The 22,616-nt window shown below is 35.4% G+C and overlaps 1 protein-coding gene across 1 annotated transcript; it reads left to right on the plus strand.

Annotated features, from left to right (window-relative positions):
- Window positions 1–2,680: 2,680 nt before the first annotated feature.
- LOC127847298 (uncharacterized) lies at window positions 2,681–8,742 on the plus strand. Its single transcript, XM_052379138.1, has 3 exons — window positions 2,681–3,147; window positions 3,599–4,617; window positions 6,604–8,742. The coding sequence occupies exons 1-3, from the start codon at window positions 3,056–3,058 to the stop codon at window positions 6,954–6,956; spliced, it is 1,464 nt and encodes a 487-aa protein (XP_052235098.1). The 5' UTR covers window positions 2,681–3,055; the 3' UTR covers window positions 6,957–8,742.
- Window positions 8,743–22,616: the final 13,874 nt, after the last annotated feature.

Below are 22,616 nucleotides of genomic sequence, written 5' to 3' on the forward strand. Positions count from 1 at the left end.
ATTAATAATATTTATAATAAATCCCAGGGGAAGAATCACTGTCAGGTATATTGGTGTGCTGTAGGCCACGACTGCAAAGACGCTGATTACTGCATAGAAACTCCACAACACTTCCACAATCATTTCTGGCAACGTATTGTCGACGGCCTCAATGTCTTGGGAGAACATGAGGAATGCGAAAACAGGTCTTAATGCATGTGGGTAAAGTGTCGTCCAAGATTAGCCTGTGCAGTCTTTCCAATTTTATTGATTTTTTTGTTTTAATGAAGTAAATTCTAATAAAAAATATAGTATAGGCAGAAAGTGCCATGCCTGATAAGCCTGTGCAGTCATACCTTTTCAATGAAGCATATGTAGAATGGGATGATTTAAGCGATGTTGGACTAGACCTTTTCAATCAAGAATAGATAGAATGGGATAACATAAGCAATATTGGCAATCCTTGACTCCGTACCTTTTCAATCCAGCGTGGGTAGAATGGGATGACGTAAGTTATGTTTGACTTCTTACTTACCTCTTCAATCAAGCACAGGTAGAATGGGATGACATAAGCGATGTTGGAATACTTACCTTTTCAATCAACAGTAGGTAGAAAGGGATTACATAAGTGATGTTGGCACTCACTCAGTAAATACAGAGGAATCTTGAAGTAACAATGTCCGTTCTCTATCTAACTCGATATGAAGTTCAACCAAAACCTAGAATTTACATAAATATTGAAAAAATATTTTGAGCCTCGTTCTGGGTAAATGAGATTTAACGCGTGTGCCTTAAGAGTCCTCCCAGATTAGCCTGTTCGTTCTGTAGGAAGAGTCTTCATTTAATTGAAAAATAACATAAAAATGGAAAGTATGGTTTTTGTTGTACATGCATTAAGCCCTGTTTTCCTCCCAGAGTTCATTTATAATTAAAGTTGTACAATCTGTTGTATGCATTCCAGGGACGTTTAAAGCAGTTTATATACATTTTCATAGTGCTTACAGTACCTATTTATGCTTAAAATTGTCTTTTGATGCAATGAAACAGACACTAAATGATACACAAGTCAGTAATTTGTCCACCATTTTGAGAACAGGACCTCGGACGACACTTAACGCACATGCATTAAGCCGAGATTTCCCAGAGCATGGATCGGGAGATTCCGATCTATCTTCCCATTCCCCTGTTGATTTGGGGAACATTTTGTGCATAAAACAACCATGAAATTGGGGAAAAGATGTGTGCAAATTTGGGAAATAGGTCACTTTACAATTTTTATTGACAATGCTTCGAAAAAACAGGGTTTTGTGTTTTGAAGGTTTAGAGATCATGTTGACTAGATTTTCAAAAGTGCATAAGGAGAAACAAGCGATGTGTTTGTGAAACAGTATGTCCCTATATATTTGACCTTTGACTTTGAAAGATGATCTTGACCTTGACCTTTCACCACTCAATATGTGCAACTCCATGAGATACACATGCATGCCAAATATCAAGTTGTTATCTTCAATAGTACAAAAGTATACATTAAATAAACGATTGTGACCCATATAATTGACCTTTGACCTTGAAGGATGACCTGACCTTTCACCACTAAAGATGTGCAGCTCCATGAGATAGACATGCATGCCAAATATTAATTTGCTATCTTCAATATTGCAAAAGTTATAGCAAATGTTTTAGTTTGCACAAACAAACAAACCAACAGACAGGGGAACAACAATATGTCCCCCACTATAGTGGTGGGGGATATAAAAAGAGAGATATTTCTAAATTGGGAAGGCGCAAAAATCATCGTCTATTAACACATGAAAAAAGCCCTTGATTTAATTTGAATGATCCATGCTTTTGGAAAACTCTTCATACATGTATGTAAAGTGTCAAAACGTTCTACTACTCTGAATTTTTCATTTAAATAATATCCAGTCAAGATGAAAAGTGTCTTCCACATTCAGCCAGTGCGGACTGAACAAGCTAATATGGGAAGAAACTTATCAAACATATGTTTAACAACCGCTTTCCCATAGCCCTGCTTAATTTGGTACATTCCAAGGCGATAAGTGGATGCACGCTCTGTCATAGTCAAGTCTGATTAATACCCTAAATTGTTTACTTGTTACAAACTTTACATTTGTATACATAAAGTATTACTTACCAAAGGTCACAATTGTTAACACAAACAGTTTATTAGATTATTTTATTTTGCTAAATACATTCAAAACCAATACATAACTATAATGCTTTCTATATAAATTATTTTTAATTATACTATATTATATGAATATTAAACCAAACGAGCAATTTTCTCTGACAAGCAGCACGAGGAGTAATATTTCAGGCATGACAATGACAGTTTTATTTATGTTCAAGTTCGTAGTAAATTTAAAAGTTGGTTTGTACATGAATAGTTTTCATATCAGGCTGCTTCATTAAAGCTAGATTGGAGTACATACTTGGCATTCTACAGTTTAAAATACTCCCTGTGTATACCCAATGTTATCTAGTTAACTTAAACCGACTATTATATTGCTTTAATGATTAAAAAATATGCCCAAATAAACTAACCGCAAACTGAGGTGTATTCATATGGTTTTATCTTGCAATACATTTCATATTACATAGTAGATAGTTACTTTGCCTACTGGTCTTAAAACCTTTAAATAAAATTGAGTTTTATCTATGATAATGGTACGGTAAGGCAATGCTTGTTATTGGACTATGGACCGGATCTAGATGGGCGTTATTTGTTAAGTAAGCGATACTAAACTATATAAATTAAATTAAACTTTCAGAGATCTAAAGCTGCTGTATTTACAAAACTCATGCAATAAAATGGCAACCTTTTTACAATCTACCAGTGAGAAGGGATCTGACATGGTCCAAGACTTCTTATGTTCGACCTGCGAAGACAAGAATCTGGATAAAATATCTGATTTCTACTGTGAATCTTGTGTTAAATTTTACTGCGGAAAATGTATTGGCATGCACAGCCAGTTGTTTACGAAACATGCCCCCTATGGAAGGGCAGATAAGAAGAAATGGCCAGTGGCCAAGAAGGTGGAAGATTTTCTTCTGAATGTGTGATGTCCATAAAGACAAAAACCTTGAAATGTTTTGTGATAATCACAGTGAACTGTGCTGCACAAACTGTGCAATTCTTAATCACAGGTAAATGTTAACTTTATTTAAATTAAAAACAGCAAGGTTAAGAAACAAATGAACGGTTTTCAAACTTCATTGCAAGGAAGTCAAATTATTAGCAAAATAACATCAATCTTATAATATCAACAACATATTTTTTTTATTTCAATAAATCATAAATGTGTTCATATACAATAAAATATTTAAAAAAATATAAAAAGACAGCAGTTTTAAGCTATCTTTGTACTTGGGTCACTGATTTCACATCCAGTAAAATATCTGTTGAAATGAATATGTAGGTTTTAGATTTAAATAAATGAATACTTATGTAAATACCATATTGACCTAAAGCTGGACTCTAATATATTAACTTTTTCATTCTGGTTTTACCAAAGTATTTTAGATTCTCATTACAAAGGCTTTTTAAAAAAACAAAGTATTTAATATTGTTTACAGTTTTTTTTCAATCTTCTTTCAGACACTGCCAAAAGATAACTCTTATATCCGACATCGTAAAAAGTCAGTCTACAGACCTTCAACAACTGTCAGTTTCTATCCAAACTATTTTGAAAGCATTGACGAAACTTCAAGATAACCAAGAGGCTAGCATTCAGTATGTGCAAAGTTCATATGATGAACAGCTAAACAAGATACAGGAAACTCGCAGAGAAATAAATACAGCCTTAGACACGATTGAACAGAAGACACTGAAGGAAATGAAAGATACTCTAAGCAAACTGCAAGTCTTTTCCAAAAAAGATGTTGACAACTGCAACAGGCTAAGGGATGAATTGAAACAACTTCGGGACACCATACAGGACATTAGCGATAAAAGCAAAATGGAACTATCCTTTATAGCCACCAGGAAATGCAAGGTGATAATAGAACAATCTGAAAATTTTCTGAAGAAGAACTATGTTCAGGATAAATTTTATGTAACATTCCAGCCTAACAGTGAAATTGTACAGTACTTGTCAACACTGTCAGGTCTTGGGAGGATTAAACACAGTACGGAGAAATTGATGGGAGAAGAGAATCCAAACAAGGTAATCACTGTGCAAGAACAGTATGTACACAATATGCGAATATCAAGTGATTGGAATGAATGCAATATCAAAGCCATCTTAGTCCTCCAGGATGGACAGGTCCTGGTTGCAGACAACAATAATAAGAAAATCAAGCTTCTTGACCAGTGTTACCAGGTGGTGAGTAACTGTAGTTTGACTGCCTTTCCACAAGATCTGTGTGATATCACACCCAGTGAGGTGGCTGTGACTGTCAATGAAAATGCTTATAATATACATGAGGTCAAGTTTATCACAGTCAACAACAGGCAGCTATTGACAGGAAGGGAGCTTCAGTTACCACATGCATGTATTGGTATTGCCTGCCACCAAGGAGACCTGTATATTACTTCTGCTACTGCATTGTATAAGTACACATTGAGTGGGAAACTTGTCAACAAGATGTATGAAGATACATCAGACACTTACACAGGTAAGAATCATAGTTGATTAATCATGATATGATTAAGAATTTGTTGTATAAATACATATAAAATGTAGTGCTGCAACAATATACCGGTATATCGGTATATATCGCAGTACGCAATCCGCATATTGTATTGCGATACGATTTTCATCAAACCGGTACGAAAATTTTACAAATATTCATTCACATTTTGTCCAGACAAGCCATCCGAAATAATGATAACAAGGTAAACAAAACAAAGCAGTGTAAATATTCTTTTTCGTAAAAATAGCATTCTGAAAAGTATATTATACGGAGTAGCGGTGTTACATCAGAGCATTCGTTCGATGCTTTTGAACAGATTATCGTTGAATTAATTGCGCACAGCTGTAAATGTTTCGTTCGATTCTGAATTGAGCATTATTAAATTTGTAATCCAAATTTAGGAAATACGCTTCAAAATTTTAATGCTAATGCGACAATAAAAATTTATAGCGTCAAATAAAAAGCGCTTTATCCTTTGTCTCAATAAAAAGCGCGCGAAAATTATACAGACATGTAGGACGTCGCATGGAAAGTATGGGTGTATTTTGTGTTGTATAAAAATGGGAACATCACGTCAGGTGAATTACGTGTGTTCAGTGGAAAAAAACGCCCGGGTTGGATATTATTTCATCACATCTTTAAATAGTATCAAATGCCAAAACGTATTTGATACTTAAGAAAAGTTGCGAATGTTTGTGTTTCTTGTTATTCTTGAGCACATTTACCGGTATATAGTAAATATTTACCAAAATTTGCTTTAAAACTGGAATATACGGGTTTATCGGGTAATTGGCAAGTTATAATTTTGGTACAAGTTAGCAATATATTGCGATATATTGCAATACGGGTTTTTGAACTGACAATATATTGCAATACGGTTTTTGGCGTATTGTTGCAGCACTCATAAAATGTACAATCAGTGTATTATTCAACCGCAGTTTAGAAAACAATTTATGTTTTGGATCATTGATAAGGGCATTACCAGATTGTTATTTCTTAAAATATTGTGTCATTTAATTTTGTTAACATAGAAATTAATGGATTGGTAAAATCAGGCATATTTATTGGATCTTAAATTTGTTTTTGTTTTTATAATATCTGATATGAAACTTTTACCTCAAATTTGGTTGAACATTTGATGTTGTGGTTGGGTGCACACCACCAAAATCCACGAAAAATAAAGTAACTAAAATACTCAATATCAGCACATATTTTGCGAAATATTAAAAAGGTAACCCATAAAAAATCAGTATTCCTTATAGCAATAGTCAAAAGTTCAACGCTAGATGTGGTATGGTAACACAGATTTAATGAGATACAAAATGTTTTTTTTTTCAAAACGTTTTCCTGCAACAATATCTATGCTTACGACATACCAACACTAACATGAGACATAAACATGTGTTCAATATAAAAATATTATTGTCCCACAAAAAAGAAAAGAGCTTGTGTGTCTTTTTAATTCTATGTTAACATACCACATTGAACGTTAAAATTATGTCTATTGCTATAAAAAACATTGATTTGTTATGTATTAACTTTATTTTTTAAAATATTGTACGAACTATTCGTTGATTTTGAGTGTTTATGGACTTTTAGTGTCCGTTGAATTATATTGGTTTCATATAAGACACAGTGTGCTTTTTAATGTGCGTAACCTTTTTTTTAATTTTGGTAAATTTTTAATTTTTAGCAAATGAGAATGAATTTATAATTTTTTGCAACTGACTTTTGTAGCTGATGAAGAAACTATATACAATTTGAATTTTAGTAACAACAATATCTATAGTTATTCTTTTGAATGAACTTCCTGCCACACATAAATATTTATTATTAGAGGGTTTCATACATATCTTAATAATGTTGTCTTTGGTATTTAACAACACATTATTTATACAGTTTCAATGAGCTTTGTTATTAACATCTATATAATATAATTCAATATCTTGTTGTTACTCTGTTTTGCAGTATATAAGTGTGCTGTGAGTCCCACAGGGGACAAGTTGTACATCACTAACACCTCCCATGCCAAGCTCCTCACTCTGGCCAGGGATGGCTCAGTCCTGGCCACCTTCATTGACCCTGCACTACAATGGCCAAAAGGTCTTCATGCTACACATGCAGGCCAGGTGCTGGTATGTGGAAACAATTCCAATACTATCCTACAAGTAGACAGTGAGGGCAAGAGGAAGCTGGCTACTCTTGGTACAAAGGAGGATGGAGTAGTGTCCGCATGGTCAGTCTGCTACAACAGACACACTGCCTCCATCATTGTGGGACTTGAACGGAACAGCAGTATCCTGGTGTTCAAAGTAAAATAATGTAATTCTACATGTACCTTGATTGATGATTCATATTATTTCAATGGCCATAGGATTGCGCTGTGTGAAGTGTTATAATAATTAAACATTGTTAGTATTTTGCAGTTGCATTGTTTTGAAAACCAATAATGTCATAAGTTCAAAAACTGTTACGAGTTTCAGTGAAAATAAGAACAGCTGTAGTGTTTATTATCTTGTTACATCTATAACAATTGTTTTTGTATTTCTCATTGACTTGACAGGTCGACTAGAACTGCTGGTGAAAATATAGAAACAATTTTAGTCCAGAATATAGTGTCTGTTTTTTACATTACATCACATTACAACACAATTACACCAGAACTATATATGCGTATAGGCTGTCGTTTCTTTAAGATACATGTCAAATGTATTGAAGATAACTTAAGTTTTTCATTGTTGATTTTGAATAATGATTACTTGTTTTTTTCTTGCACTGAGAACATGTTTCTTGGTAATTTATAACTATTTATTCAGCGTAGCTGTCTCATCCAGGTTTTGATTTACATTAATATTCATTGAAATGATGAGAATAGTTTCCGCCATGAAACGTATATGAATAAATGATAATTCAGCATGGGCTAATATGAAACTTATAGATATGCAGCATTGCGTTTTGCAATGATCTAAACCGAGTATACAGGGTGAAAATATTTTATAAAGTTTAGAAATATGAAGCATCTACAACAGTCTGACATATATAAAACTGTCAAAATCACAAATTGTGTGCGTATTCTAGAAGGCTTTGTTCTAATACATAACAATTAGTTTTATATTGCATTAAGAGCAGTTGTATATATTATTTCATAGTGTTCTTTACTGTTTCCTACCTTAATACACTTAACTCATTGAAATTGTTTTTGATTGATTGCCAACTTCGTCAAAAATCAATTGACCGGAACAAAACTCACACTTCACCTGTAAGTCATGTGGGTAGACTCACACACCAAAAATCAGAAGAATAGCAGAAAGTTGTTCGTGAAAAATACTCCAGAAAACGGTTATTAAAGAGAAAATGTCGAAGAACAAGCCCATAGCTTCACCAAAAATCAATGGACAGGAAAGAAACTCAAAACTTTACCTGTAAGTCATCCAGATTGACTCACATATTATCAGCTCAATATCTGAAAGCGTTGCGTAAACAACATCCGGAAAACAGTTTTATAGAGAACAAGAGCTGTCATCATAGGATGACATATGCCCCTATATACGTTTGATAGAAGTTATGAGCTTTTTTCAAAACCGAAACGCAGATTTCGAAACCTAAACGCGGACCATAAGTTCAAGGTCAAGGTCACAGGGGTCAAAATTTGTGTGCGTATGGAAAGGCCTTGTCCATATACACATGCATGCCAACTATGAAATTGCTATCTGAAGCGACATAGAAGTTTTGAGCATTTTTCGAAACCTAAACGCAAAGTGTGACGGACAGACGTACAGATGGACGGACAGACGGACGGACATTCCGATCGCTATATGCCCTCCTTCGGGGGCATAAAAATATTAAGTCCTAGGCCAATAACTTCACCCAAAAATCAATGGACTGAAAAAACTCACTCTTCATCTGTAGGTCATAAAGGGAGACTCACACACTAAAATTCAGCTCAATGTCTAAAAGCGTTGCGTAAAAAACACCGGCAAACGGTTATTATAGAGAAAATGCATTATAGTATACACGGGTGTTAATGAACCGTATTTAATATATTGTCGAAGATAATGGACGTGTTATTGACAATTCACTGTCTCGTAATTAAAACAACATACAACCCACTTGTGTTACTTTCAAATGGCCAATCATTTTAATTGCTATCTCCGTATTGTAAATCCATTAGTATCTACTCAGAATTTCATAAATCAAATATTAACCAATTAAATCATAGTGCCTCTGGATTCCAGTTAGAAACAAATTGCACAATTAGCCAAAATAGCATAAATATTATCTTTTAGTTTAAACCTATTTATTTTAGCTCGATTGCATCGAACCCCTAGGGCTTATATAAACGCTCTCGAGTCCGTTTCCTGGGCCTAGATCCAGTACTTGGTGTCTTTGGGGGAGATCTAAAGAACGCTCCCACTAAATATTATCTAGGGAATGATATCCAAATAATTTAGTATAGTATCGAAATAAATGAGAATAACCTGAATATATCTTCCCAAAATATTGTATATATCTTATAAAAATACAATTTATTAAGTGAAAATGAAAAACAAAACAATAAATGATCATTTAAATATATGCTTTCAAAATCAAAGCTCTACGATAAGCTCTTTTGTTTTGAACCACCAAATAATTTGATGCCCAATGTGGCAGGATGAAAATACTATTGTAGAATATTTGAGTCTCGTACTGGGACAACCAGGCTTAATGCATGTGCATAAAAAGTCGTACCACATAAGCCTGTTTAGTTTGCACAGGTAATCTGGGACGACACTTTCCACCAAATCCGGATTTTTGCAAAGAAGAGTCTTTCTTTAAATAAAAAATTCAACAAAAGCGGAAGATGTCATTCCCCTTATTAGCCTGTGCGGTCTGCACGGGTTAATCTGGAACAACACTTCATGTACATGCATTAAGCCCAGTTGTTCCAGAGCGCGGCTTATTTCAATATGATTGTCATTGACTGAAGCGTCTATGTAAGTGGAAGCCTTCCCATTCTTTAAACCTATTTATTTGAGCTGGATTGCATTAAAAGCCTTAGACTTTTTTAAAAGCTCTTGAGTCAATATCCTGGGTAAAACCAGTACTAGGTGTCGTTAAGGGAGATCTAAAGACCATTCACAAATTGGGGATTACCCTATGTGAACTGCACAGATTAAAATGGGAAGACACTTTACGAACATGCATTAGGCAAAAGTTTTCCTGGAACGAAGCTCATAATTATATTCATTGAATACTTTGAGAATATAAAGAGCAGCAAGTTTTAAAGATAACTTTTTTTTAGTTTTTATAAAATTAATGATTGCCATTTGATTGTTCTGAGCACTATGCTTATATTCAAAAGAGATATCATAGTTTCGTTGTAAGGGCACATTCAAATCACACAAGGAACACACAAGGCACACGTACCGGATAGGAAAGAAGGTTATTGGGATATCACATTTTATATAAAATGAGCCATGCTCTGCGAAAATGGGGCTAAATGCACATGTGTTAAATGTCATCACAGACAAGCCTCTGTAGTCCGTACAGGGCAGCACTATCCAGGTTAATCAGGGACAACACTATACAGGGCAGCACTATCCAGGTTAATAAGGCACAACACTATACAGGGCAGCACTATCCAGGTTAATAAGGCACAACACTATACAGGGCAGCACTATCCAGGTTAATAAGGCACAACACTATACAGGGCAGCACTATCCAGGTTAATAAGGCACAACACTATACAGGGCAGCACTATCCAGGTTAATAAGGCACACCACTATACGGGGCAGCACTATCCAGGTTAATCAGGGACAACACTATACAGGGCAGCACTATCCAGGTTAATCAGGCACAACACTATACAGGGCAGCACTATCCAGGTTAATAAGGCACAACACTATACGGGGCAGCACTATCCAGGTTAATAAGGCACAGCACTATACAGGGCAGCACTATCCAGGTTAATAAGGCACAACACTATACAAGGCAGCACTATCCAGGTTAATAAGGCACACCACTATACGGGGCAGCACTATCCAGGTTAATAAGGCACAACACTATACAGGGCAGCACTATCCAGGTTAATAAGGCACAACACTATACAGGGCAGCACTATCCAGGTTAATAAGGCACACCACTATACAGGGCAGCACTATCCAGGTTAATAAGGCACACCACTATACAGGGCCGCACTATCCAGGTTAATAAGGCACAACACTATACAGGGCAGCACTATCCAGGTTAATCAGGTACAACACTATACAGGGCAGCACTATCCAGGTTAATAAGGCACAACACTATACAGGGCAGCACTATCCAGGTTAATAAGGCACAACACTATACAGGGCCGCACTATCCAGGTTAATAAGGCACAACACTATACAGGGCAGCACTATCCAGGTTAATAAGGCACAACACTATACAGGGCCGCTCTATCCAGGTTAATAAGGCACAACACTATACAGGGCAGCACTATCCAGGTTAATAAGGCACACCACTATACAGGGCAGCACTATCCAGGTTAATAAGGCACAACACTATACAGGGCAGCACTATCCAGGTTAATCAGGGACAACACTATACGCATCAATTAAATGTCTTATTTACAGGAAGTATCCTTTAAAAAACGTAGTCCAGGCTAAAAGTGTTGTCCCTTATTAGCATGTGCAGTCTGCAAAGGGAAATCGAGGACAGTACTTTACACACTTGCATTATTCACTGTTTACCCAAAATGTTTTGCAATATAAGTGTGTGGATAAGATCATTTAAGAGCATGACTGGTGCAGAAACTGTATGCCAATTAAAAATGCCACTAATCAACTTATTAAAGGGACTTTTTTACATATTTTTTTTTCGAAAATTGTAATGTAATATGTTTTTAACGATTTTTTAGTAAACATATTAAATTACAGTATACATTAATACTGTTTTGAAGAGTCCTTACTAATTATAATAGCAAGGTTGAATACAACATATTCTGAATAAATCTGCCCAAATATTTAAACCTAGGAACAAAACAAAAAGCTAAAGCTTAACCAATGTGCAAGAAGACTTTAAAAGTAAATTTAATTTAGTCCTAAGCGAGATTATAATACCGCGAGCAGTGTTAATTGACAGAGTGACATGGGGATAGTAATTAATAAAATTTGTTGATAATACAAGTGACTAGATACCTTTCACAACACTGTCGACATGTGATCGATAAACTTCGGTAGTTTCCGTCCTTTGCCGATTTAATCGGGAGTGCCCATGCGAGCATTTCACATTCTATAGGTTGGATTACACGAATTCCAAATCCCATTGGGTCATGCCAAATTTAAAGCATTTATCTTGCCTTTCCTATGTATCAAATTTTGCAAGACGGTATCATTTTACATATAAATCTGTCCTCTTCAAGTATTTGCAGTAAAAATACTCTGTCTTCCAAGTAAAATTCGCCCAAAGGCTAGCTCCCTCGGAAAACAGAGTATTGAAAGTGAGATTTTGACAAACGCATCCCAAACGTTCAAATTTCAACGGAGTAATCAATGAAATAAACCCAAATGTTGCAGACACACACAGGATATAGGGAATACCCACAACACGCATGGTTGCGATCGCTTAATTGCTTTTTAATCAAAAGAGAAAAAGCACTCGTTTTAAATACGCACTACTTTCGAGGGATACAAAATGATTAAGTGTAATGTAATCTATATCAGCAGAAGATGTATTGCAAATATCAATATCGCGAAGATCGAACATAAATGTATATTGATAGATCTTTGGAAAAATACAATAGTCAAATGTTTGAACCAAAGATCTGTAACGGGTCGGGCTGTCCATTTAGCACAGGGGCTAATACATACTGGCGATTCTAATCGAGATGACCCGGGTTCAATCCCCTATCCCGGAAGATTGTGAGTTTAGTTGGTGGTTATTACATTCCGCACCCCACCTCCCCCTCAACTAGCCCAAACTAAATATTGAAAATATTTCGGAAATTACAAAGAAGCTGTAAACTGCAGCTATAAGTCAGACTTCGTCCTACGTTTCATGAGACTAGTAAGCAAACTAGGTAGGAGTGCTGGGACACACTCCGAATGGCTGTTAATCACGGGCGCCACCTTTTGAGATGCATTTATATATGAGCAAATGCTACTTCCTATATGGCGCTCAAGACCGGAAGTTTACAAAATACAAGCATAATCTATTGTGGGTATGTTTTGAATGTTTAAAAAAACAACATATTTCGCATTATTATGAAAATCGGGAAATGTAGTGCGATTAAGAGAAGATTAATTCATCCACAAATGTAGAGAAACATACATACGTAGCCCGTTTGGAAACGTGAGGACCTTGATAAGTTATGACAGGATGGGGCTTTGAAAAGCAAATCTATGTGTTTCGCCTGTGTGGCGAGCAAGGCCTATCCAAATAATTCGCTTACGACATCAAACTATTGCTCCCAACATATAAAGTTGCTACATTCACAAAATCATTGGCTTCTTGCAGTTCTAATAGATAATTTTGCATTCGTTCAAAAGAGATGGAGCCAATGCTAAGGCAGTGGCGCTAAGTACAGGAGGTTGCGCTAATACATTATATATGATTTAAATTCATGACAAAATAATATCATCATGTGACTTAAATCTAATAGATAACTGTCCTTTTATGTGATTTTCTTACGTAAATACGTACATCCAAATCTTTAACGAATGCGTTCTCTAAAGGCGCCTTTTCACAGATTTTAGTTTAAACCTATTTGTTTTTAGCTCGATTGTATCGAAAGCCTAAGGCTTATATAAACGCTCTCGAGTCCGTTTCCTGGGCCTAGAACCAGTACTTGGTGTCTTTGGGGGAGATCTGAAGAACGCTCCGACGGTGGGGATCGAACCTGTGACCTCCCGATCGCTAGGCAGACACCATATCAACTACACTATACTTGGTGTCTATGGGGGTAATTTAAAGAACGCTCCCACAGTGGGGATCAAACCTGTGACCTCCCGATCGCTAGGCAGACACCATATCAACTACACTATGGTGATATTATAAGTTAACCAGTACTTGGTGTCTATGGGGGTAATCTAAAGAACGCTCCCACAGTGGGGATCAAACCTGTGACCTCCCGATCGCTAGGCAGACACCATATCAACTACACTATGGTGATATTATAAGTTAACCAGTACTTGGTGTCTATGGGGGTAATCTAAAGAACGCTCTGACAGTGGGGATCGAACCTGTGACCTATCGGTCGCAAGGCGGACACCATATCAACTACACTATGGTGATATTATAAGTTAACCAGTACTTGGTGTCTATGGGGGTAATCTAAAGAACGCTCTGACAGTGGGGATCGAACCTGTGACCTATCGGTCGCAAGGCGGACACCATATCAACTACACTATACTTGGTGTCTATTGGGGGTAATCTAAAGAACGCTCCCACAGTGGGGATCAAACCTGTGACCTCCTGGTCGCTAGGCGGACACCATATCTATTTAATCCATTACATTTTATCCATTCAAAGATTCTGGCATGTATTGAAGTAGTTCATTAAATGCTTTAGATTGATAAATGTAAACATTGGATCTAAAATGTTTTTATACTTCATGTAAGCAATCCTCGTAGTATCACAAAATATCACGACAACACCAGAACTCTCCAAATTATTCAATCGTTTCGCATTGCAACGTTTTATAATTTTCAGGTTTTTAAATCGTCAAAAGATGCATATAATTGATATTTTAGAGCATGGTCAATGTTCAGTATTACTTTTTCCTCAGAAATATCATAACTACTACGACAATTTGCAAATCTGGAAAAAAAATTGTCAATTTACCAAAACGTGAAAAGGTCCCTTCAACAAAAAAAGATGCAAATATTTGATTATATACGGAATTAACTCAATTAAGAAATCGGCAACATAAATAAAACCGATTGCCCGACAAACCCAAAATATGTAATAATTCATATATCCAATTACAAAGTACACAACATTCTCAAAATAGTTAACGCGCAACAATAGTGTTGATAGAGTAATTATATGAGTAAGATAATTCACGATAAAAGATTTTACTTCTACATGTAACGATGATTTTTGTTCCTCAATCAAAATGCTTCATTCACAAAAAAACGAGACAACGAATCTTAATTGAGCTCAAATAAGTTTTCTTTTTCTACTAAAATCTCCAAAATATTAAGATAGGTCGGTATTATTTTTATTAGCCTATTTTGAATATACTCCAATTACTTTCCAGTTAAATAGTGTAATGAATGACACAAATCTCAAACATATCATTGCAACACACGTTTCTTCATAATTATGTTCACTTTAATTTATCGATTATATTTCATTATGATGAAATTAAGAAAAACAGATAGATACCTCAACCTGGAACACCACACACAAGTGTATGGTCAGCCCTGGAATACCGCACACAAGTGTATGGTCAGCCCTGGAATACCGCACACAAGTGTAGGGTCAGCCCTGGAATACCGCACACAAGTGTATGGTCAGCCCTGGAATACCGCACACAAGTGTATGGTCAGCCCTGGAATACCGCACACAAGTGTATGGTCAGCCCTGGAATGCCGCACACAAGTGTATGGCCAGTCCTGGAATACCGCACAAAAGTGTATGGTCAGCCCTGGAATACCGCACACAAATGTATGGTCAGCCCTGGAATACCGCACACACATGTATGGTCAGCACCGAAGAATACCGCACACAAATGTATGGTCAGCACCGAAGAATACCGCACACAAATGTATGGTCAGCACCGAAGAATACCGCACACATGTATGGTCAGCGCCGAAGAATACCGCACACAAATGTATGGTCAGCACCGAAGAATACCGCACACAAATGTATGGTCAGCACCGAAGAATACCGAACACAAATGTATGGTCAGCACCGAAGAATATCGCACACAAATGTATGGTCAGCACTGAAAATTGTGGACGGTCTGGTTAGTGGAAACAAACCACTTTGTATGTTGCGCCTTTCGTAGTTGCTAGGAAACAGTAAAAACACCTACATTGTAAAACGATATTTAAGCATGAAGTTTGTAATTAATTACTCTATATTGATAAATGTAAACATTGCATCTAAAAAGCCCTAGTAAATAAACAAGAATAAAATTAAAGAAAGAAAAAAAGTAACCATCAACTGGGCTCGAACCATTGACCCCTGGAGTAAAAGTCTATCGCTTATACCACTCTGTCATCTACGGAAAACCGTTAGGGCCATCGTGGTTACACATTAAAGTCCAGAGGGCGACAATGCGATAGTGCGATAGTACGATGGTTACAATGCGATAGTACGATGGCGACAATGCGATAGTCATATCGTACTGTCGCCATTGTATCATCGCATTGTCGCCATCGTACTATCGCATTGTCGCCATCGTCTTGTCGCAATGTCGTCATCGTATTATCGCATTGTCGCCATCGTACTATCGCACTGTCGCCATAGTATTGTCGCACTGTCGTCATCGTACTATCGCATTGTCGCCATAGTATTGTCGCACTGTCGTCATCGTACTATCGCATTGTCGCCATCGTACTATCGCAGTGTCGCCAATGTTTTGTCTTACTGTCGTAATCGTACTATCGCACTGTCGCCATAGTATTGTCGCACTGTTGCCATCGTACTATCGCATTGTCGTCATAGTACCATCGCATTGTCGCCATCGTATTGTCGCACTGTCGTCATCGTATTATCGCACTATCGCATTGTCGCAATCGTACTCTCGCACTGTCGCCATCGTATTGTCGCATTGTCGTCATCGTACTATAGCGTTGTCGCATTGTCGCCATCGTACTATCGCATTGTCGCCATCGTACTATCGCACTATCGCATTGTCGCCCTCTGGATTTTAATATGAAACCATGATGGCCCTTACGGTATTCCGTATTCACCCGTGCTCATACAATTAGCGATGTATTTCTTTATATAAGCAATCCTCGTAGTATCACAAAATATAACACAACAACAGATTTCACCAAAATAGTCTACCGTTTCAAGTTGCAACGCTTTATAATATTCCGTTTTTTATATCGTAACAAAGGAGCATATATTAGATATTAAAGAGCCTGGTAAACGTTCAGTATTACTGTTTCCTCACAATTATCATAACTACAACAACAATTTGCGAATCTGAAACCATTTTTTTTTTATTTTGTCAATTTACCAAAACGTGAAAAGGCCCCTTTAAACGGAGCACGTTAGCCCTATAATATCGCTGATATACTTGCGCACACGGTACTTATGATATCAACACCCTTACCAGAATAGATATATCTCTTGCCTTTTGCTGATAAGTTGATATTGCTAATGATCGGTCAAAAATGAAACTTACAATTAGCTGGGTCTAAAAAGTAGGTATTATCTGGATCACCTTGTTTCACACGCATTGTGTGTTGATGACGTATAAACGAATTTGTTTTGCGCTGTAATTGCTGGAAGAAATCATTATTAGTAAAAGAGGCTTATAAAATTATATACACGGAAGCGGATCACAAATAGACCAAAGACTCGAGATGTGCGTTCAAAGGTGCTTTACAGTTTTCCCTGATCACTGAGTCATAAGTCGTGTGTTAACATCTTTCAGTGTTAAGTGTTTCATTTTCAATAGAACACATACCGTCGTTTTAATCATTCAGGGCATTATAGGAAATGCTTGTTCTAGATAAATGTATGTCAAAACGTACGCGACTCAATTTATAGATTTGACAATGAATGTAGTAAAATATAATTCCTGGACACATAATACGTAGAACCCGTTACTTAAAATTTGTCACTTTATAATAGCTTCAAATGCGCATTGGCGCCACCTCATGTTTTAGCACCACGACCTTGGCAACGGCTCCAACTCTTTTGGAAGAATGCACAATTATCTATTTGGTGAGAAGCCAATCTTTTTGTTAATGCAGCGACTTGTATATGTTGAGAGCAATCGTTTGATATCGCTAGCAACTTAATATAAGGGCAATTTGCTCGTCACACATGCAAAAAACATTGACTTGATTGTAAAAACTCCACCATACCACAACGTATAAAGGTCCTCTCGTTTGCAAAAGGGTTGTGATTGTATGTTCCTGTACATTTGTGGATGAATTTATCTTCGCTAAAGCGCACTTCATTTCCAGATTAAAAAAAAAAGCGAAATATGTTATCAAAACATGTAGAACCTTCTCACCCTGTAGACTTGTCCGTGTATTTTTTATAAACGTGCGGTCCTTCGCATCATCTCGGAAGTAGCATTGGCTCGTTTATTAAATAGTAGTGCATTTCCAAAAAGAGGTGGCAATCGTGATTGACAATAATGAAACTGCAGTTCTTATGAAGAGTGTTTGTATGTCATCAAAAAGCAGTTTCAGCATAACAAATATCACTGAGATGTACAAACAATAGTAAAAGAGAAGTGAAATAAACAACTAGCAGATAGCAAACATGTTAAATTTATGAATATACTAATAGTGTCCATGCATTTATATAATTTTTTTATGAAAGTCCAGTAGTTAATAAAAAGCATGCCACAAACAAAGAAGCGCACATAGTTTTGGGATCATTGGGTTTTGAAGACTTCTAGCAAGACATTAAACTTGTAAACAATACTAACTAGGATGTTTTACTATAGAATGTGTTATATATTGTGTAATTGAATGTTAATTTTTCTGTCCCATGATAAAGTGACAAAATTGTGAATATTTTAAATGCAAACATGCCTGTTGATCTTCGACATATATCTTTTTTATTCTTGCATAAATCATAATAGGACACATCAATCTGGTTTCTTTATGTTTATGTTTCATCAGTTTATGCCATGAGCAATCGCTTTAAATTCCTTTCTTCTACTTCTTCCCATAAATGCATGGAGCATCGATACACCTTAGGGTAAAGAAAAAGACCACTTTCAAAATCAATGCAAACAACCCGGGAAAAATTGTTGTGTATACTTTTTTGGCTTCAATTGAAGTCCAATAGTTTTCCGATTTACTTATGCAGGGTTTTCATTTAGATATGCGAATAAAATAGGGTTAACACCCGGCTCCTTTTTTAAAACTAAAGCCGATTAAGTAAATTCGTATAACTTTTAAAAACAGATAAAAACGTTGATGAATCCCAAACAATAATTAAAGTTCAGAAGAAGTAGCACAAGAAAATAAATGAAAGAAAAAGTGTATGTAATAGTAAATAAATTTCTGCTGTACAGAAAAAAAACTCCTTCCGTATGCGTGTTTACATACTTGTTTCACTGTAGTAAACATTATTTGATTTATGGTACCATATAAGGATTGTGAATTGATTTAATTTAACATTCTACGGTAATATTTATATGTTGGGTTAGGAAGGAAGAATACAATGTTGACATTGAAATCATATAATATACTCGCTTTAAGTAAATTTTTTTTATCATTTCCCCCTTCTTCTTCATCTTCCGTCTTCAACTTACTGAAATCCCTGCATATGTTCAAGAAACATAAAACACAAATTTAATTGACTGTTAAGAAATAATTTTCTTTTTCGGTGGACAACAACTTCGCATATGAATGTTTGTCAAAAAATGTCATTCAGTTATTCGTTTCTAGCAGGGTCTAGATGAAATCATAGATGTCACACTGCTGTAAATAGACACATGTAAAGACAGATAAAATATATGTTGTTATGCAAGTGATTTAAAGATGCCCAACACTTTATAATAAAATTGATCATATTTAAACATTTATTTTACTTTAAACGCAGTTACTTTCATCTATTCAAGAGGTTTTTAATATAGAAATTTTAAATATTGTTCATTTAAAAAGTGAACAACCATTAAACTTGATACGGGCAAAAGCCCGCGAAGCGGGCGTTGACCGTTCATACATATGGGAATTTAGACATAAAATTACATAAGAATACCACATATGGATACGTCTCAAAAAATTTGCCACGCGACATATATTTTCGCGATGCTATTTATGGCCTTGAACAAATCAAAAACACTTTGACATTTGCTAAATCACATGTAAATACATACCTCAGGAAAAGTTATATCAATGACATCATAATTGTGTAGCGAATCGCACTAAATATTCTCGCATTATTTGTTTTTCTTCGCAACCGTTCCAGAATTAAGTCGTTACTCAATTATCTCCCCTGAATGCTCTTCTTCAGTGAGTATAAGCCGAAGACTGGTTCACTACATATAGTTACAGTCTTTACCAAACACAATTTAAGTGAACATAACCCGTCTTAAATATATTGCCGAATCTTAGATTTCTGTCGAATTTATTTGCTTTGATCTTTTCGATACCTTATTGTTATTATTATCCTGACAAATCACAAACGCTTGTTAAAAAATTATTTGTTTTAAACATTATAGTTGGCATCTCTATTCTTCCAGTATTCTCGCGGTATTTCAATAACGACACCCTACTGTTTATTTGTCAGAATATGTGACGCATTTTCATTCGCTCTCAGAAAGCATTCTATACATAGATGGTGACGTCACTTCGTTATTGTGAGTAAGACCGGTGTGTACACAATGTCTCAGAAAGACGTTTTACGTGTGATTATGAGCAATATTCTGGTAAGTTGTCGTTGTTATCCACCAGAAACACATTTATTCACAAAATTTAAAGATATTCCGATCTAACTTTTTAGTCTTTTAGCTTTAATTTTTAACGTATTTACACCTCGTCTGCTCGCACTTTACCGATATCCCGAAAGGTTACATATCACTATAATTAGTTTAGGCCTAAAACCACAAAATCCGATACCGTTGGATTTTCGTACTACAATCTTACGTAAAAAATCTTCCAGATTCGAAATCAACAAAAAACAAGACATTTATAAGTTGTCTGCATTATTGATCAAATTTTAAGATATTTGTTGGTTTTCCGTTTTTAGAAGCTGTTCTGCAAAGCCGAAGGCAAGAGCTGAGCATCATACAAGCCATTCTATCCAGCAAAACTGACAGTTTTGGTTTACAGAAATCAACAAAGGAGGGATTCCTGATCTATCAAATTTCCAAGCTATACACACAGTTATTATCTGTGGTGATCTTTATTGGTTCTGCTTGTTTACTTGGATGGAACATGTGTGAACTTTTATAGAACTTTGAAAAGTCTATATATGTCTATCTATAAACAAAAATCAGCTATTGTATAATAAGATCAGATGTGCAAACAATGTCAAAGGGTTGTTAAATTAACAATTTGAAGGCAATTATGCTGAAAAAAAATGGAAGTTCCCATGCAAATTTTGTCTGTATATCGACAAGTGTCTGCCGATAATTGTCAAACTAGTAATACAAAACTTACCACAAGTATGTAAAAGCACTAAGTACCTGTGATCATTTTTAGTAAGATAGTGTAATTCTAAACAGTAGCAAATAGCTTGTTTAGTAAATGCATAATGTAATTAATATGATTTCCGTTCTATTGTGTAATTAATAAATTGGTTGTTACTTGTTAATCCATGATAAATGTTTTATGGCTAGTACAAAACCAGCAATGTTAATTTTGTAAAAGGTAATACAATAACACCACTTAGTAATTTCATATACGTAAATATTCTTGAAATGTAAGTTGATGATTGTGTTCTATAAAATCATATATAAATATATAATATATAAAACTATTATTTTATGTGCAAATAAATGATGTGAAGTGTTTTGTATCTCCACACAATACCACATACCTTTTTATATATGTACTGTGTTATGTGTTATTTGAATGTTTAAATAAAAAAATGGATGATATAACATGATGCATTCTAATATTTGCATTCATATTGTAACTATAGAGCTAAGTGTATGCAGTTTAGACTGTGATTTTAGAATTGCTACAAAATGGCTAGTTTTTTAGTGGCGACAAAATTTAAACTATTCAACAATAGTTTGCGAAAGAAAATTAGAAACCTGCAAGATACCTGTATTTATTAAATATTTTAATTGCGAATCAAGTATGTTGTTATGCTGTTACACATAATTATACATTGATAATAAATAAGAAGACAATTAGTGGTGTTAACGTTTCCCAACAGTAGAAATCATTCTTCTGATGAAGTCAGTGATATACAGACGAAAGCTCCAGTATGGCTTTCAATACGTAGTGTGTGTTATTTGACAGTCTAAAACTTATTGGATTAAACAAAAATCCTGTCAAATTTGTCAATCAAAATTGATTTGACACATCACATGATTTTGATTATGTTAAATCAGTGTGCTGTATGCTAAATGCAACTGCTTTAGCAAGCTGTCAAGTTGAATTGAGACATTTGATGAAACAAACTGTTTCCTGAGTAGGACCAGTACTTAGTGTCTATATGACGTACCATGACGTCGAAAGTCTGCAAGACCTACTAAGTGGATCGAGAAATGTACTTCGACGTACAATTTTCACTGACCCTTGAGTGTTAGCCAATCAGAAGACACCTTACGTCTGTTGCTTTTAGAGATTTTTGACATTGAACATTATTATTATTATTTATACCGAATTATGCCACAATCGACCGCTTACTCATAGATATTGTGCGTATTTATGAAACATTATTATTATTATAATTTATACCAAATTATGCGACTATCGACCGCTAACTCATAGATATTGTGCGTATTTATTGACCTGGCGTGGCGAAATTAACCTCTGACTTATGCAAGTTATGGTTATCACAAAATACCATCAACGGGGAGTTTATAATACATTATTTATCCCATTAATGCTTGGTAACTGGTTACCGTTGGGAATTTCCAACACAGTAATGCGCTGGACGGTCGTGATACTCCGCCCCGCATGATCATTTCAGACACACAATAAGCTGAACAATTTTAATTTTAAAAAGGTAACAATTGAATCTTCTTCAAATTTGTATATAATCTATTTCAATGCATTAAATACTTGAAACTTCTATGTGATGTTATTTTGCCATTCTGATATTTTTATTCATTTTGTCCTCAACTAAAGTTTTAAACATTTATTATGAATAAATCTGAAGGAAAAGTGGCTCAAGAGACTAGTGTTTTGATTGGC

This window comes from Dreissena polymorpha, chromosome 10 (genome assembly GCF_020536995.1).
Source record: "Dreissena polymorpha isolate Duluth1 chromosome 10, UMN_Dpol_1.0, whole genome shotgun sequence".
Taxonomy (NCBI): domain Eukaryota; kingdom Metazoa; phylum Mollusca; class Bivalvia; order Myida; family Dreissenidae; genus Dreissena; species Dreissena polymorpha.